The sequence below is a fragment of the Vigna unguiculata genome, chromosome 7 (genome assembly GCF_037176805.1).
Source record: "Vigna unguiculata cultivar grain cowpea cultivar isolate G323 ecotype 2 chromosome 7, ASM3717680v1, whole genome shotgun sequence".
In the NCBI taxonomy this organism is placed as follows: Eukaryota; Viridiplantae; Streptophyta; class Magnoliopsida; order Fabales; family Fabaceae; genus Vigna; species Vigna unguiculata.
The window spans coordinates 41,402,019-41,421,908 of record NC_140798.1 but is presented as its reverse complement, the minus strand read 5'-3'; the positions used below and the strand labels follow the sequence as shown (position 1 = coordinate 41,421,908).

General features: G+C 31.9%; 1 protein-coding gene across 1 annotated transcript; it reads left to right on the top strand.

Annotated features, from left to right (window-relative positions):
• The first annotated feature begins 3,429 nt into the window (after window positions 1-3,429).
• On the top strand, window positions 3,430-5,747 carry LOC114191094 (uncharacterized). The gene has a single exon (XM_028080261.2). It carries the CDS (start codon window positions 4,109-4,111, stop codon window positions 5,459-5,461), a length of 1,353 nt encoding a protein of 450 aa, XP_027936062.1. The 5' UTR covers window positions 3,430-4,108; the 3' UTR covers window positions 5,462-5,747.
• Window positions 5,748-19,890: the final 14,143 nt, after the last annotated feature.

The window sequence follows — 19,890 nt, the reverse complement described above, 5'->3', positions numbered from 1 at the left end:
ATTTGTTGAACACATTAGTCCGACATCATTTGAAGGAAGTACACTAATAGATTTTTCTTTCTTCCTATAGTTCCCTTTTAATAACTAACCATTGGATGGAACAATATGTCATGGGATAATAAGAATAATAGGTAATGTTACCTTTTTCCTTTTTCTTAATAAAGAGGTAAACTAACATTCAATCATCATTATTGATAATAAATTTATTAAGCTCTACACACTAACTTATTACATTTGATTATTTTGTTTGACTTAAGAAATAAATAAATAAATGATTCACAATGTCAACTAAACTTAACAAAATTTGATTAAAAGGACTAAATTCACCCATTTTTTAAGGATTGAGAATTAGATTGGTTCAAAGTTTTAAAGATGGACTAATTTAAATTTTCACTTAAAGTTAAAAGACGAACAACATATTTAACCTAAAAGTAAATAAGTAAATAAATATAAGAGGATGGAGGGAGGAAGGAGTATATAAATTGAGTTTGACCTCGACTCCTAAGCGATGTGAGACTTGTTGTGTGTAACAAAACAAGCCCCCAGTTGAGGCAAAGGGAGTTGTCGTCGTCCCCATGTGGGTGCCAAAATGTTCTTATACAAAGAGCCAAGTGATCTCAAGAGTTTCCTTCTCTCACTTATGCTCCTCGCAAAAGTTGTATACCTGCAGGCACTCTAATGCTCAAGTTAGGAATCTTTAATCTTTCAATAAGATATCTAAGGGATGATTGAACTCAGAAAAAACATACCTCCTCTACAAATAGACCCTTACTTTATATTACCTGTCACTAACCCTGACTTTATTACCTCTTTATTACCTTTCATAAACACTAATAACTCTTCATCAATGCCGCATTGCAACTGCCGATACTGTTGAGCGCTCCATTACATTTTCTCACTCAACCTAGAACTACCACTGTCAGTATGCATGTACACTACCCATACTAGGCTAGGACACCCACACCTCTTGCTTGGGCCGACATATACTCGACCTTTTCCTTTGCCTAGTTGGGCCGAGATATACACAACCATTAATCATGACCATCTCGGTCCGCTCCTTTAAACCACTCATTCTCCTTGTGGATGGAAATGGGCCGAGATATACTCAACCCCCTATGTTCCCATGTTCCCAGTCTCCCAACTCCTCTGTACACCAGCTCCTCATACACCAATCCCCTGTACTAGCTCCTCTGCACACCAGCTCCTTTATACGCCAGCCCCTGCACCAATTCATTGTATATATAAGCTCCTTTATACACCAGTCCTTCTGCACCAACTCCTCTGTACACTACCCCAACCCCTATGTACAATAACCAACCTAGAAATGAAATAAAGTACCTAACATAACTTGTATTTAAGAATATATTATGATTCATTAGTAATCTTAGATTCTTGATCTTAAGGCATGTTGGTTTGTGAAGGATTCAAGAGATTGAGTCTTAATAAAAAAACATAGACTTAAGTTGCTAAGGGATTAAGATTTGAATAAATTTGTAAGTTGATTTTAACATGAAACTAAAATTGAGTTGTTTGAGTATGCATAAGAATAGCAATGTACTTACAAACGTTTCTATTTTATTATGCATACCAAGTGTTTGATAAAAAATTGTGTATTTTTGTAAAATTATTGTCTAAATTGGTCATCAAATACAGCTATACTTGTCACTTAAAGCTAAATACTAACAATATATAGGTATTTGTGTATCTACATGTCCGAACACACTTATATCTATGACATATGAGATCTCAAAATGTAATAATATATGAAGCATTAAGTAGTGGAATATATGTATAAATATTTATAAAATTTACTAAATGTTTATGGATAGTATTTTTATTAGTTTTTATATTATTTATAAATACACCATAAAAATATTTATAGATAACATTAATTAATTTTAAAGTTTTAGTTTTAATAATAAATAACTTATGCATTTTCATTTACTAAACCAAAAATTATAAATAAAAAAACTAAATTCAATAGTACATATTTTTTATTCTTATAGTTTCTTAAATTTCAAAAAATACAAAAGTAATGGTTTGAAATGTCTTTTTTTATTTATCTTATAAAATCAAAATTTTCATATAATATGTACATAATTGTACATTTTATTCAGAATCCATATCAAAAACATGGGAAAACAAATTTTTATATTAAGCCATTCTTTCTTAAGAAAAAACAACAAACTATTGTTCCTTTGCAAACCTAACTTTAAAAAGTTATTTTCTTACTTTTATTCATAACAATTATTTTCAAGAAAAAAATTATTTATATTATTTTTTAAAAACTAGAGAAGATGTTAAATTTTTCTTTTCAAAATTTTAGATTTTGCAAATGTGTTGACTCATTAAACAAATTAAAAATATATTTATATTTCTGTATTCTTATATAGCGTGAAGACACATTCGCTGTCCCTTTACATTATCCGATGCGGTTGAAAAATATTTCTAATCATGTAAAGCGATTGGGTGAGTGTGTATAGCACACGCATCCGCTCCAATACTATTTGAGTATTATAACGATAAATTTCCAAGTGTTACTAAAAAATTCTCCACTTTTGTCGTGGTCGAAAAAGTAGAGTTGAAAATTTATTTATCAGAACTCTGATTCCCCACACTTTCCTCCAATAACAGTATACTAGTATCAGATCAATAAGATATAAAATAACCCCTTCAAATTATATGGGAGAATGAATAAATTAACTGAAAAGGAAGAGAAGAGATACATGAACATGAGATTGTTTGATGCCTAGATTATACTTGTTGGAGATTAAATTAAATTTTTATATCTCTTGGACTGTCAAGTTGCAACAAAAAGAGGTCCGACATCATTTTATGCCGATTATAATATATGTTTGGCGCGTTATCTTCGATTATTCTAAGAATTTCTATACGGTATAAATGTAATATAAAATGTGTACTGTTTCGAATGCGACAGCAACTTGTCTTGGAAGGACCCACTAAATCTCCCAATACATTGAACCTGTTAAGGTTCGTGTTTTTCCATCATGTGACGTCATACGTATAACAACTATTAAACTAGTTTGACGTATGACACGTACTTTTAGTATAATATATTTATTTTGTATGAATTTTTTTTAGCTAAAACTATAATTTTAGTTTATTAACTTACCTATTATTGAAAATGAAGGAAATTGTTGTCAATGATACACACTTCTAGTATAATGTGTTTGTTGTGTGATTTTGTAGGTAAAATTATAATTGGGGTTATTAACTTATCCATTACTGGAAGTGAGTAAAATTGTAAAAAAATGGTAATTTTAAGTAAAATTAATGCTACAAATACTTCAAAGAAAATTTATAATTATTTTTTCTCTTTTTCATCAAATAAGGGCCTTGCTGGCGTTATGCTTTGTTACATCATTTCGAGGCCAGTGTTGAATAAATTAGTGTCTCAATTAATTGATGGATCATTTCTGAAATGTTTCATTAAATGACAAAAGGTGAGTCACAGACTAGATGACACGCCCTTCTCTCCTCTCATCGTGTTTGTTCTTCACTTGGTTTTCCTGATACTCTTCCTTTGTGGGGGTGGGGTTCTTCTCAGTATTCACATCCTTCAACCCTTGCTCTGCTTCACGGGAGATGTATTTCTCGTGATCTTCGGTTCTGGATTCTGGGATTGGTTGCATGAAGGTCTTTTTGGGCTTCTGGGGGTGCTGTTCTTTGCATGTTTCGAGCAGATAAGTACTTGGCTTCCTTGATGAGCCTTGAAGGTTTCTGATGCTGTTTTTCTGCACTTTTTGAACCCTATTCCTTTGTTTTGCATTTGGGTATTGTTTTGAAGCTGTCCGTTCAGTTGGTGTGTTAGTTTTTCTCTTTATGTGTGTGGATTTGGGATTTGGTCTCTGTGAAATGATGTTTGTGAGATAGATTTATGCCTGTTAAATTGGTGGCTGTTTTTAATTGAAGATCAAGAGGGTAATAAATGAAAATGAAAAAGCTGATGGATGATTGAGCTTGAATGAGTTTGCATGCTTTCAATATGTGGATAATGTGAAAAGGGTTGAAAGAAATTGGGTTGGAGCTAGGATTTGAGGTCTAATGGGTTCACTGGTCTGATTTGGGTTGTGGTTTGTGCGAAGCAATGGAAGGGAATTTGCCCCAGGGAGGTATTATTCAAGGTGGAACGTCTTTCGGTGGCTTTGATTTGCCGGGATCAATTCGGGTTCAGCATCAAGCACAACATCCACATGCCATGCACCAACATCAAACTCATCCGCGTCAAGGATCTTCTGTACATTCCACTGTTCATGATGTTTTCCCTCTTACAATGGGAACTCTGCAGAACTGTGACCAAACTATTTCAATGACAGAGTTTAGTAAAGGAGACAGGTGCAAAAACTCAGCGAGTGAGGAAGACGAGCCGAGCTTTACCGAGGATGGTGTTGATTGTCACCATGAAGCTAGCAGAGGGAAGAAAGGATCACCATGGCAGCGAGTGAAGTGGACTGATAAGATGGTAAAACTTCTGATAACAGCTGTTTCTTATATCGGTGAGGATGTAACTGTTGATGGTGGTGGCAGTGGAAGAAGGAAGTTTGCAGTGTTACAGAAGAAGGGTAAGTGGAAATCTGTTTCCAAGGTCATGGCTGAGAGGGGTTATCACGTTTCACCTCAGCAATGCGAGGATAAATTCAATGATCTCAATAAAAGGTATAAAAAGCTTAACGATATGCTTGGGAGAGGCACTTCTTGTCAGGTTGTTGAAAATCCTGCACTGTTGGATGTAATAGATTTTCTTTCTGATAAAGAAAAGGACGATGTTCGAAAAATACTAAGCTCAAAACACCTGTTCTATGAGGAGATGTGTTCTTACCATAATGGTAACAGGTTGCATTTACCCCATGATCCTGCATTGCAACGTTCACTCCAGTTAGCGCTGCGAAATAGGGATGATCATGATAATGATGACATGAGAAGGTCCCACCACGACGATCACGGCGAAGATGATCCAGATGTGGAAATTGATGATCATGATGACCTTGAAGAGAATTGTGCTTCTCATGGTGATAGCAGAGGAATATATGCACCATTAGGTGGACCTGTGAAGAAACTGAAACAAGGCCAAGGCCAAGGCCAAGAAGATGGTAATACTTTTGGCAATTCTATAAATTCTCAGGACTACAACAGAAGTTCATATCCCCATGGGCAGATGATCCAATCTGATGTGAATCAAGGTTTACCTGAAAGCATGAGAGCAGCTTGGTTACAGAAGCAATGGGTTGAATCTCGCTCACTTCAGTTAGAGGAACAAAAGCTACAAATTCAGGTTGAGATGCTGGAACTAGAGAAACAGAGATTCAAGTGGCAGAGGTTTAGTAAGAAAAAGGATCGGGAGTTGGAGAAGCTAAGTCTAGAAAATGAAAGAATGAAGCTTGAAAATGAACGTATTGCTTTAGAACTCAAGCGAAAGGAAATGAGCACTGGCTTTAAATAGGTCAGCACTCTTGCAAGCTTTGCAGCAATTGCATTACATGCACGGTGCTCAATTTTTCTTTCTTTTGCTGTCTTTGGTAAGTTGTTTGTTTAGTTCAAATTATGGGTTTTTTATTTGGGAACTTTGCAAATCTAACTTTCCCTCTTGCTTGTACCGTTTAAGTTTGTTAATAGTAGTGCATGAGGGTTAGACTCTACTGAAGTTTTGTTGCCTATGTTCAAAGACTATGTAGCTGAAATACCTTTAATCTTTTCAATTTGTAATTTTAAATTTCTGGTATTATTAATTGTCTGTTCTTCCATTTATCTTACAGCCTGTATTTATTCTTCTGGTGATTTATTTGTTTTCTTCATTCTGTGAAATCATTCATGTCCCTAATAAAATTCTGATAGAGTATCAGTGCTCTCTCTTGGAGAGAGCAGTGATTCTGCTGTAAAAGCAGAGAAATAGGTAGAAGTGAAGTTGTGGATACAGAAGATCTGTTGATGCATGTAACAACAATAGATTGAAGGAAGTTACTGAAGATTCTTACAAGGAAGAAACAGCAGTGGAGGAAGATTTCATTCACTTGTGCAAGGACGCAACAGAAGCGTTTGCACAATGGAATGGAATTGAGCAACAATGAAGATTAGCTCCTCCGCCACGATTGATTTCGTCTTCCATGCGCAAGATTCACTAAATCTTCCTTGGTTTGCACTTGAGAAGCTTGAATCAGCAAAAGCTTCCTTGTAATGTCATCTATCACCCAGTACCTGCGTTCTTTTTTCCTTTTTTGCAGTTGTCAGTGATGCCCCCTCACCCACCATTGACTTTTTCTTGTGTTTTACTTCTTCATTGGACTCTAGTCTTCCTTGGGTGCCATTGGCAACAACCTAGCACTGTCCTCAAAATCACAGCGCAGAATAGAAGAGGTCAAATTGGGAAAATTCATTAGGAATTGTGTGAAACTGGAAGAGGTATTTAGCAATTGCGTTAGGAAACATGTATGGAAGTTCCACAGAATCAGAGCATTTTATGCAAATAATACATTGCAATGAAATGCTATATCTTCTGATGTGACGTGTTTTTAATGCAGAAATTGTCCTAAAGTCAGTAAAATTTGACATAGTAATCTTGGTTTGGTGTTCTTTTTTTGAATATTTTTGTCTTCTGTGCTTGTAGGAGTGTTTTCCATTGAGTTTAAAAGGTTGGACAATGGTAGGTGGAAAAAGTTTTATGGCATTGTGCCAGTTTAAGCTCTGTGTCTTTGGTTGTAGTGGACTCAGATTTTAGGGGGAATTTCTTTATTCAAGGAAATAAGTATATAAGGTGGTTTAAGAGGAAAGGGGGTGAAAAAATCTTTTTCCTTTTATGAAATATATGCCATCTTTGCTTGTGATGAAATTCTGGTTGTTTTTAAATTGCTTAAGCTACAAATTTCATGTATGATGTAATCAATTTATCTCATTCAATTACACAAGCATAAACCACATGTAGATAATGCAGAGTTCCATCCTATTTAGTAGTACCACACTGCATGTTAGTGAGTCTGAATTTTGAAGAAGCATCCTAGTCTTACAGAGTAAATATTATATATAGTTTTGTTGCTTTATTTTTTGATTTTTTAATTTTAAAAATGTGTAAAACATTGGTTACTAGGATCAAACTCCTGGTCATCTAGTCAATGATCGGGTAGACTTAGAAATACTGTTATATCTCTGACATGTCCATCAGAGAAGTTTATTTCTTTTTTTCTTCTTAATTTTCTCTTCTATAAGTCCTTATGAGAAAGTTTGTCAATTAAATCCTTCAGGAGAATTTCTTAAATTTAAGACATGATATGTTTTGTATACGTGAACAAAAGTTTATGAAGTATATTATATAGATGTATAATATTGGTAAAGAGAGACACGTTTATAATTTCTCATTGATGAACCCAATTTATAAAAAGATGATATTTGTGATCACAAAAAGAATATTGTAATTTATGCTTATATCATAGTCAGTCTTGGTTAACTTAATCAATAAATGCATCTTTGGAGGAACTCAACAAGCATTGATTCTTTACTCAATTATACTTTAATGTTTATTATTTTGGATTTCTCTCGTTACCTTCATATAATAACTTCAAAGTTTGGTTTATAAATTCAAGAAGTTAAAAACACCATCGTGAGGTGGATCATGCATATCTCTATCAATGTCTCAGTCTTATATCCCTTTTTTTATCCAATTACCCTCTTCATATTTTATAGACAAAACTGTAAAGGTTGGAATACTATAGACCAAATATTTTTTTCCTTTTTTTTTTCTTCTAAGAATGAAGTAGTATGTATTTCAATTCCTCTCATGATTTGAGGAGAACATATTGCAGAAAAAGTTTTAAGGTTGGTTTTGCAGATACATCTCTAAACGTATCTAGGCTATATCTAGTAAGCATTAAAAGCAGAAAATCGATTTGATGTGTTTTCAAGTAATTGAATCATTTAGTTAAATTCTCCTTAATCAGTGTCTTCAGATATAGAACTTGTTTTATGGATATGTGTTGATACCGTGGGTGAGAAAGATTGCCCTTGAATGGATGTGGAGAGGAGTGGGGAAATGTCTTTGCAATGTGAATTTTGTGCATGAAGGTTGAAGCCAAACCTGGTGTATGTACTTTTGAGTGAAACTAACTGTATGTCAGTAAAATAACTCCAAAGAAAAATTCGTTTTGGTAGGGAGTGAGTGAATGAGAAACAAGAAAGTTAAGAGAAAGTTTGTTTAGTTTTGGTGGTGGTAATTGAATAGTTTTGTGAGAGATATTCTCTTCGTATCAGTGTAGATAAATATAGATATAAATATCCTACTTTTAGTGGCTTACTGTTTTATTTGGAGCCAGTTAATAGCTAGTGTTTTATTTGGTAATTTCCTACCATATCTTATAGTCTCACATCATTTAGAAGTCAATGTCTAAGATAGTTTAAATATCCTTTCTTCCTTTCATCCATCAATATATTTTTTAAGGATAAAACTATGAAGGAACTTTATGCAATAAAGTGAATAATATTTATAGTTTTGATCAGTTCATGAGCAAGGTAAGATGTTTATTAGTGTAGTAATCGACAAAATTATGATTTTCAGTTTCTACAAATGTTATTCATGATATTTCTCCTGTCTGATATAATGCAGATGGTTTTGAACTGAAAAAAACTTAATTTTACACTAATAAATATAGCATATCATTCCCAGGATTCATAGGTCTTGATTCTGTGTCAAATTCTTTAACGCACAGATACTTGGCTTACTCCTTTTGCTATGATTGACCATGTTTGAGTAACGAACAGAAATACTTCATCCGGATTTGCTTTTGCCTTTTTGTTTGATAGAATCGGGCACGAGCCTATGATCGTTACAACCTCTTAAGGAGTTTTCTGTTTTGTTTATCTTAGGCTGCAACAAATGATGTTGTGTATTTGTGAGAATATTTTGTCCATCAAAATTGTAATCATGAAAACACTTGACTTTGCGGTGGATCAAAGTCTCTGCCCATTACTAGTCTATTATCTGACGCTCAACAAATCCAGAACTTGGATTGATACATTCAGTGGTTGATCAAGGAAAGGAGAGAAAATCCTCAATCGAGGAAGCAATACAATAGGTGGACTTGTTTTCTACTTGTAGGGTATTACATACTAATACTAAAATAGAGGTGTTGGAGTTTGCCACATGGGAATTTGGATTCAAGTCACCCCCGAACATGCCAATAAAGTTGTGTGGTTAACCCATTATCATATTGTTAGAAATTTAAGGTAAGTTAGAAATTTCATATTTACTAGAAATAAGGAAGATGAACAATATATAAGTAGAATAACGCATAAATTTATTGTTTTAAGGTTCTGAATTAAAAGTCTTTTGAGTTTTCATTATTTGTCAAATTTCTCTAGCATCTCTCTTTGAAAAAAACCTTGTAGTGGTATTAAAATTGATGGTTGAATTTGGGGATGACTCGTACGAGTAATGATATAAAGATGGTGAATAATACTAAAAGTTTAAAGGTTGATTACCACCGAGATATTCGTGTTCGAGGGAGGTGTGTTTGATTGTTGAGAGACTCGCATGTGGTAGAAAGATTGTTAAGAATTTAAGGGGAATTAAAAGTCTCATTCTGAATATATGGGCTTATTTGTGGGTGTACTCAGCTTGTGTCTACGGCTAATTTATTTTTGTCGCAGACTAATATTAGGACCAAGCACATACTGTTTGTCTGGCCTAAGTTTAAACAGGAGGTCACATATCTAACTTACTCCTACCGTAGTGTGTCTTATTTAAGAAAAAAAAAATCTGTTCTGAAAATGGATTTGGGGAGCTTTATTACAATTCCTTGTTAGGTATGGTGTCTCAAGGTTTTATGGATAGGTTGAGTTTCAGAATGCAAAAGTGTGACAAGTCAACAAAGACTGTAAAGGTTAAAATTTGAGGCAATAAAAAGAATTGGTATTTGGTGTTCCTTTAGGGGCAGTTTGGTATGAGAAAGTGATTTTTACCAAATTCAAGAAATTCCATCCTTATAAATTGTTTGGTTTCTATCATGAATGCGAAAGTGAGAATCCCACTACTTCATTCTCATATCTTAGTGCACAGAATGAATGCACGTGATTTAAGTTAGTGGAGTGTGGGGAATGAGAGTAATTTATACACAATTTTGACACACCGAGAAAGACAGCTCGAAAAAAGTGAGAAGTGTGAAATAAGATGAATTACAGAGTGCTCCAAAGTTTACGTGAGTGGTCCTAAAAGTTTGGGTCAAGATTGCCTTCATCATTAAAAAGTGTTAACGTAAATATTTATACATCATCCATCAAAATTTACAAAATTATTTTTATCATTATTTTTCCGACCTCATAAAGATAATAAACTTAGGATTAATATCGTGGTTGATTTTGAATTTGAAATTATTGTTACGGTTTTCTCTTTTAAGGAAAGAATGACATATGTAGGAGTAGAAAGAAAGAAGATTATTATTGATCAGAAGTATATATTATATGCAGAAATAGAAAATATGTAAATATATGTTTACGTTTGTATTTAAATTGTTTTTTATGTTGGATTATTGGGTTTCATGTTTAAGGCCCAGTTTTCACAAAAAACACATTTTGGAAGCCCAGATTCAAAATGCACATTGTTTCGACAGTGCAATTCTTTGGTAAACGTGACTTGTCAGTAGTTTCTGTACCTATGACTGTGATGTTTCCTTAAAATTAATTCCACGTATTTCTCGTGTTATGTTCTGGTGAAATGTAATTCTCGTGTTTTTAGTTCAGACCATTTTTTTTCTCTCTACATATCATTGGATAATAGTTTTTATTTAAAAGTTAAAGAAAGAAACAAAAAACTATGAACACGCATTCATCTGACTGTCATAAAAGCAAATATATTTTTTACAATATGTAAATTTTCAATATTACTTTTTTTAATTGACTTATCTTTAATAATGGATATATTTAAACGCGATTGACCAAAATACATACATATATATTAATATTATAATCAATTAAAAAATAGCATTTGAATATTAAATTTCAAGAAAAATAAGATAATAATTTTTATTAATAAAACCAAGAGTTTAATGAACAAGTATTATCGTGTGTTAATTTTTAGTTACAGATGAGATTGAATCTATAATTTATATAAAACTCCTGTTATTCAATAACTTTTAATTCGATAATTTAACGAAAAATCGTTCATTGAATCGAAATTTGGTCTCACATATATAAAGAAGTTATTTATATATTTTGTATATTAATTTATTTATATACATAAAAGATTGCATAGTATATAATTTTTAATCACATGTGAATATTAATTACTAACTTACTTTTTATTATTATTACTTAATTTTAAAAAATGACACGAAAACAATTAAAAACAATATATACGTACAGTTATAATACAGTGATGTAATTGTTAGCTTTACAAGTAATTACATAATGAAAACGGATATTTAAGACGATTGATTAAAGTGTTTGTGAGATAGTTTAACATATGCATGGTAATTAAATGGCAATAGAAAAAGATATATATGAATTATTATTTTTATTTTTATTTATTGTAAAATGAACGTTACAGAAAATTGATTGTTGCGAGAGAAAAGGGTGCAGTATGGGCACCACGGCCGCGGGGTGGAGCGTGCCATATTGACATGACTTTCTCACTACTTTTATTTTCTTTTTCTTTTCTTTTCACTTTCGTTTTCAAAGTATGAAACCCTATTTCTTTTTGTTGACGATCTTGCTTAATATTTTCCTTCAAAACTATAATTTGTCTTTTCGTCAATCATTGTTCTATATGCTTGTCTTTACCAATAATTATAACTTATAAAATGCTAAAATACTTTACCCATATTTTATAAATAATAATAAAAAAAGTATATGATCATGGCCTCATTCTTCCAAATTATTTAAACGCACCCATTCACCATTATTTGGACAAAAACATCAATTGTTATTTTTGTTGAAGTCTATATAAGCCACAGAGTTGGGTTGTTTTTGTTTTGACTCAAGAGTACACACGTGACCATTTGAATTAACATGGATTATAATAATAACAATAATATTTACTATGAAATGATGTTAATATAGTTTGTTAATAATTTTAATGGACATAATGACACTGTAACGGATATTGACTTTAGATTGCAAGAAGGTTTGCTTTTCAACCTTAGGAGACCATTTTCAAAGAAGGGACTATTTTTGTGTTGTGCTGTTGATTTCCTTCTTGTTTTTGGAAATTTCAAAATAAGAAGATCACTGTAGAATGTACGAGAAGAAAATAAAATAAAAAACCAAAATGAATGAGCTTATACACGCTCTCAATTCAATATTCTATGGGTATTTCTGAGAGATAATTTGTCCGAGAAATACAATAACAATAAAAAACAAACTCAACTAATGTTAAGTAAAATTTCTTCAAAGTATAACTGTTTTTCCATAGGTATATCTTCTTGAACTAGTGACTATATTATATTTATCCGAATCGATCTTCAATGAACTGTAAGTCCAACTGGTATAAATGATTGACATCACTTTGATTTAAAACTTTAAGATAAAGAAAATGATATTATAATTCTTAATTTTTGACTCTCATCCTTTATTTTTTGATGTGACTTAGTGTGTACCATTGGTTAATGTACTATTATCTTTTCTTTTAAAAGAATCAATGATCCAAACTAAGTTACGTCAGACATTAAGAGTAAAGAATAAAAGTTAAAAAGTGAGAATCATACTATCATTTTTCTTTAGATAATAAGTTTGTATATCTTTTTTCTTATGTAGCACTTAATTTTCTCATCTATATTTGTTATATTTAGATTTACACTTAGATTTCCAACAAAATACTTTATATTATACTTGTGAAATGAGTTACACTTTTGTTATTGTTTTTTTTTTTTCCATTTCTTTAATTAAAATGGGTTTTGGTTTCCCTATCTAAGGCAACAATGTTATATATGCGACTTTTAAATTGATGTCTTAATTTTTTGACTTCATGTCTTGTTTTGGTTAAGTTATGACATTTCATACAGAAACATCAACTTAATTAACTCTCTTACGCATATACCTGTCAACATTTTTTGGGGTTTGGTTTCGTGTGTTGTTACTATAAGTTATTCATAAACAAGTCTGTAGAAAAACTGTTCCTTCTATTATTGTTTTCCATTAAATTTTCTCGTTGTTAGGGCGTCACATAACATTTATGTTGGTTCTATAAATGTCAATGAACCTTTCCACTTCGTGATACATGTGTTGGGGTGTGATTTAACAAGGTTGTTTCGAAGATCAAATCCATGTTTTTGCAGTATGTATTTTTATTATCACTAAAGGTTGTGACTATATTGTAAATCTAGAACTTTTTTAGTTAAAGTTATGTTCGATGATCATCGAATAATGTGACAATATTTGATGAATGACCTTTTAAAATAATCACACAAAAAAAAAAAATTGGAAGTGGTCTACAATTTTGTTAGAGATTTTAAAGGAATGTTGTGAATGAAATCATGACATGGAAGGAATTGTAAATGTATCACAACCTTTGAAGACTGAATCTCAAGTAACTATATGCAGTTGAAGATTTCTTTAATAATACAAATACGATAAATGAAATTTAAGAAGAAGACAAAACCAAACAATCTCATGAAAGCTACAAGATTGAAGAGCTAAGCCAAAAATTGATGACCCAAAAAGACTTGTGTAAATTCTTCTTATATTGACCAAGTCAAGTCATAAAATAATTCCAAAACCTTAAAACTGAATTAGGGTTAACAATAAGACTTCAAATAGATTCAATTTAAGTAAACATAACAAGATAGAAAAAAAAAAAAAAAACCGAAACTCTCATTCGTATGAATTTTAACCGTTACATCGTAATTGGTAATATAAGATTTTTTTTTTTTTCAAAATCTTATTAAATCATGTTGTAACCCTTACACTTAATTTAAAACTTCAATCTCTGAATGATATTACATAACAAATCCACTTCCCTGTAGCTATATATTATTCACGAACCTTTTTTCATTTGTTTTGTTTTGCGTCCATGTCCGCATTCCCATTAAAACTTTTGAGCACAAGCCAATGCAAAAGTCAAAGGTAGTAGTCAAATAATAATATAAATTATTCCAAAACTAAAACTCAGGTGGTCTTCTCTACCAACTCTTTGACCAGACTTTCTTGTATGAAACAATCAACCCATAAGTCTAATGCACACAGCAATTTTTTAGATCCAGTAGCTCCATGTTGTCCAAAACTGAAATCCAATTTCTGTGACGTTAATTTTATGCCAGAGTCCACATAACTGGAATTAATGAATCCCCATAAGAAGACAATTCCACTCATTTAAAATGCACCCTCTTTTGGTTATCAAAATGTGTGTTAAACAGCGACGACAAAAGAAAATTAAAAAGACACTACCAATGGCGGCACTAAAGTTAGACGTGGCTCACAAACAGTGCCACCTTTTTGCATCTCTTTTTTTTTCTTCAACTTTATTTTTATTGTGTTTTGTTTGCATCCCCATGACCTGATAAAGACCATGAAATGAATATAGAGAGAGAGAGAGAGAGAGACTGGTTATTCATATTCTTGTTTGGCAGTGGGAGTGATGGTTGATGTTAAATATATATATGTGTATGTATCGGTGTGATATATATTATTGGAGTGCGTGGGGTTTTGGCTTTGTGGTCCGTTGAGATGATAACGAAGAAAGAGTTGCGAAACACACTCATGTAAAGTCCGTTGCCACATGCTTATCCATTATCCATTTCAGACTTACATCACAGAAGTGGAGAAGGAAGAAAAAAAAAATATAAAGTTAAAACAAAAAACTAAGGCCATTAATTCTGATAAACTAAAGAAATTCAAAAGCCAAGAAGTGGACGTGAAAGGATGTGTTTATTTGTTACGTAGTACTCTCCCTTTCTTCTCCCCTCTTGTAAATTGTTGTTTGTGGGGACATGGGCCCTCCCACCCCTCCTTGCTCAATATGGGCTTTTTCAGTGCCCTCTCTCTTCGGGCCCACATGGGGCCCATTTACAGCCACCTTCTTCTCATTAATATGCTTCTTAATTAGGGTTAGCAGTGTTCAGCGACGGCAGAGAGTGGTTCATTGTTGTTATTATATATCAAGAAACCTGCGCTAACCAGTCTTTAAATAGGTGATTATGATATCACAAACGAAAAGGTTTCATATAAAGTTATTAGAAACACACTTCCATGATGATGATTATTTGTAATAGCAAAACAATCTTGTTTGTTAAAGCATTCATTAGCTGATCCACAGTTTTATTAAATACTACTCCCAGAAATGGTAATAGTAATAATAATAAGTAACATTGGGATCGCAGAGGATTATGTTTATGACCCTACGTGCAATGTGCACATGGTTCCACGTTCCGATGAATCTACGGTACAAGACGTGGAGGAATAATTTTACTGTAGCTTGTAAGTAAGGGCTGTAATAAACAAATAAAATTATTGTGAAGGACCAAATCCTTTGCACATGCTTATCATCGCTTGCAATTTACTCTTCACCACCATCTTTTTCCCCCGTTCACTTAACTTCAAACCAGATGCTATATATACGCCAAATCAACCAATCTTTAATGCATAATATACAATTTAGAAAAGAGAGAACCACACCAATAACTTCATCAGATTACAGTGATCTAATTCATCTGATCTGTCAAGTAAATCTGCTTCGTGATAGAGAACACATGGAGGTAAAAAGGGAGAGGGACTAGGAAGATGAATAATAATAACCCTTTGATGCATTGAAGCCTACTTTAGTGCATTTTTGTTAAAAATAGTGGAGCATGCGTGTGATTTGCAAGATTTAAAATTAAGATGGAGAAGATTATGAGGGAAGGAAGGGGAGAGAGAGAAGAAGGAAGAGGGGGGCAAGAAAAAAAAAATGCATGAGATTGGTGGATTGCTTAGCTGGTGACAGATAAATCTAAGGGTTAATCCACATGGTAGACAGAAAATGTAAGTGTACATTCACATCACATGCACCCCCCATGTGAAGTAAACCTTTTGTCTACATGTAAAACTTTTCTCATATGGGTCCTGTAAATATAAAGTCATCCAGATCCATAAATTGTTACGTATTTAATGAGTGCATATGTTATGTGTTATTTTATTTTATTTTATTTTATTTTATTTATTTTTCCTTCTGTCTCAGCAACTGGAAAAGTGACAACGGATCCCCAATTTCCCCTATTTTCAGTAATTTCCTTGTCTGCAGGGTCGGTATGCAGTTTCTTTTTTTTTTTTTTAATTGTTCTTTTAAGGCAAATTAATTGCTAGAAAACAAAAAATGAGGTGGAGTTCTATTTATCCTTCTTCCTATGACCATCAAAACGGTAATGTTTTTTTACCACAACGTTTGACAGACGCATGTTTCTCTTATGTAAAACACAACCTGACACACACCAAGCAATCCATGAAATGTTACTATATAGAATCAAGTTTCACTCTCCCAGTTCGCGTTATTCTCTTTCAATGTTTCCTATGCAAGATTAACTGCAATGTACAAGTTACAGTCCATATCTGTAATTTTCAATTCCAAATATTAGTGACAGTTACTTTGCTGCAGACAACGGTGAGTGCATATACATGGCCCCTAGTTGTAAAGTAAATCCTGCCCAAACTTTCTGTTTACTTCTTCCATAATTCTAAACTAAAGTTATTAATCATAAACATATAAATTAATGCATTAATTAGAACTTAAGCTTGAATCTAACCATTATTTTATTCACACCAGTCTGAACATCAGTTTTTCAGTAGACACACATGTGGAAAACCTTGAAAATACTGTGCATGAATAAACCCTAATTTAAGATAGTGTAAATTGTTAAGGTGGAAAACTGTAAATAGTTTGGGTGAAGGAAATCTAGTAACAAGAAGGAAAAAAAGGTGAATTTTTCTTATTATATATGGTTGAAATTGTGTGAGTTCCAATCATTCGAATTGAAATTTACAGCACATAGGAAAAAAAATATGATTACTGGTTGAAAGGTGTGATGAAGTTGTTTCCTCCATCTAGTTTCAATGATTATAAGGTCATTATTTTTGAAAGACATATATAGCACTAGCGTGTGCATTGGTTAGAGTTAGACTATGGGGTTTGTGAGTGGCTTTGGAAGAAAGTTTAGCATTGATTGAATGTTGTTAGTCTTTTCTTTTCAGTATATATCTCTTTCGATCTTCTGGTATGCAGATATTGTTAAGTACTGGCATGATTCGGTTTTCAATATAATGGCATATATGAATATGCGTTAACTCACACATAACATAGTCAACATGTTCCATCACAACTTTGGTGAAAATAAATTTCTGGTAGAAGAAGCTGCCAATGTCATTGCATTATGTGATTGCATCCAATTATATTATTCCCCACTGCAGGGTGCTGTTGTCGATCATGCATACCCTCCAACTATAGTATAATATTATACGTATAATAATACAAACACAAAAATACACTCATGGTATATATGCGTTAGGGTATTAATAAAATACCAAAATGTTTTCTAGGGCATCTTCTCTCTCTCTCTAGCTACCTTAGATTTATGAGGGGAGAATAATTATTATTTGAAAATTGTTAAATTTTTATAATTTTGATATGTTTTGTAAGAGAAGCAATGTGGTTATGGTGGAAGTGTGATGAGAGAGATGAAGATTAAAAAAAGGTGAAGGGAGAAAAAGTATTGAAAAAAGGGTATGGCAAATGTTATGATGAGATGCCTACTTTTGTACACGACTTCCTATCCTTTATTCACACTTAATATTAACCAATCAGATATTCCATCTCACATGTTCATTGAACAAAAGAGAGACATATTCATGTGTGCTTCTGTCTTAATTTTTTTTTTTTTCTTTGGGGAATACCAAAATGCCTTCTGGAATTTACTTTATTCAATTTAAAACTTCCCATATGTCTACACAACTTATTTTTAGAATTTCGAATTTCATTTTCTATGTCCAACTTAATTATCGCACTGTTGCAAATAATTAACCTAACTTTTTTCTTTCGTGAAATTGAACTCGTTTTTAACAGTATTTTTAGGTATTGAATAAGTTAAAACTGTAGGTATTACTATTCTATTTAATAATTAAGATCAATATATGTTAAATCATTCTAAAAAAGGTATTTCTGGCTGTTTCGATGGTGTTGTATAATATCCCAAGAATGAAAATGTAGAAAAAAAAATTGCATCCACAATTATTTATTTGGACAAACACATAAATATATTTTTTTTTTTACCAAACTTGTGGTCCTAACTCCTTACATTATGATTTATAAATATCTACTATGTGATTGCCATATGCTCTTTTTTTCCCTGATATTTTTCTTCCAGAAAAAAAAAAAAAAGCTTTTCTATTCTCGTAAGTATTGCTTTGTCGAATAACTTCTTATTCGAGTGTAAACAGAAAATTCGAATGTAATAAAACAGTTGATTAAATGAAAAAGTTATTGTGCATCTTATTTATTTATTTTTATCTTTTTCAAAGCACACATTATATTTAATTTGCTGATTTGCATATATTTATTTTTGTTATGCTGTAAAGTACACATGTTATAAGTAAAATCAACAATGAAGACATCAAACTAAGTTAATTATGACACGATTTCGCTTAACTTAAGTTCATAAATAATTTGTCGTTAATTTATTCGACACAACCGTTTTCTATTTGGTTATCATCTTTGTTTGGTTTTAATTAAAACCGGGTGCGTATATGAAATCTTTTTCAAATCAAGATCAAGTTTGATAAACTGGCTGAATTAAAAATAGGAGTTAATTTTTTGGTAAAAGAATTTAATTTGAAGACTTCATAAAAAAATAGTTGTAATTCTTCTCTGGATTTAATGATTTTTTTATTTTCAAAAAAAAAAAAAAACAACAAATTTTAGGTCTCAGTAATAATAATGATCCAGAAACTAGTTCGAATGTGAATAAGTGTTTCAGCTTAATAATTATTTGTTAGAAAACATCTTAAAGAAATAAAAAATAAAAATAAAACTATGATTCACCTGCCATCACCAATTTTACTATATACCCCACCATTACGCGTTGCCTGGGTATTGTGTAGTTTGACTAAAATACCCTCTGCAGATGATTAGCATGGCAGGTGTTTTGTAAATTAGATTTGTACAACTTAATACATCTCCAACATAAAGCTAATCCTTGATCATTATATGCATTAAATGGAATATTGATTAAGTGGGTCCCACCTCTTTGCATTATATTTCTGTTTCCTTCCATTTCCTTTGTTTTGTTTTAGACTCAATTATTGACTTATTGAATTGATGGCACAAAATAAAAGACTAAAAATATATTTTCCAAATTCTTTTATCACTACTGCCAAAACCATATTACACTTTCAGGGTAAAATAATTTTTATTATTTATAGATAATATAATTTCTTTGATTCTTTGTATGGTTATATATTTGCATTAAAATAAAAGATGGAAGCAACGTAAAAAAAAGAGGATATATAAAATATAATTTCATTAAATTACCGAAAGTGTAAGTGGAAGTGAAATTTGTCTTGAGTGAATGATGCCATTTATATGAATAACTATTTTGGATTCCTGGGGGTTTCATCTGACCAAAATATTTTTTTTCAGAAACATTTATTGGCGTTGAATGTTAACATAATGAGTAATTCATTTCTCCCCAGAAAGAAAGAGGATTTTGTAAACATTCATTATGGTTACTAATTCTAAGGATAGTAGTGTCTTTCAATAGAAAAATTATTTTTGTCTCATGCAATATACACTCAATGCAGAAAAATACAAAATGAATTGCATAACAGGGAAATGGAGATACAGAAAATAAATAAATAAAAAAATCAATATTCAACAATCTTATCTCAAGATGAAGTCATTTTCAAGTGCAAGTGCAACGATCAAAGAGGTTTGGA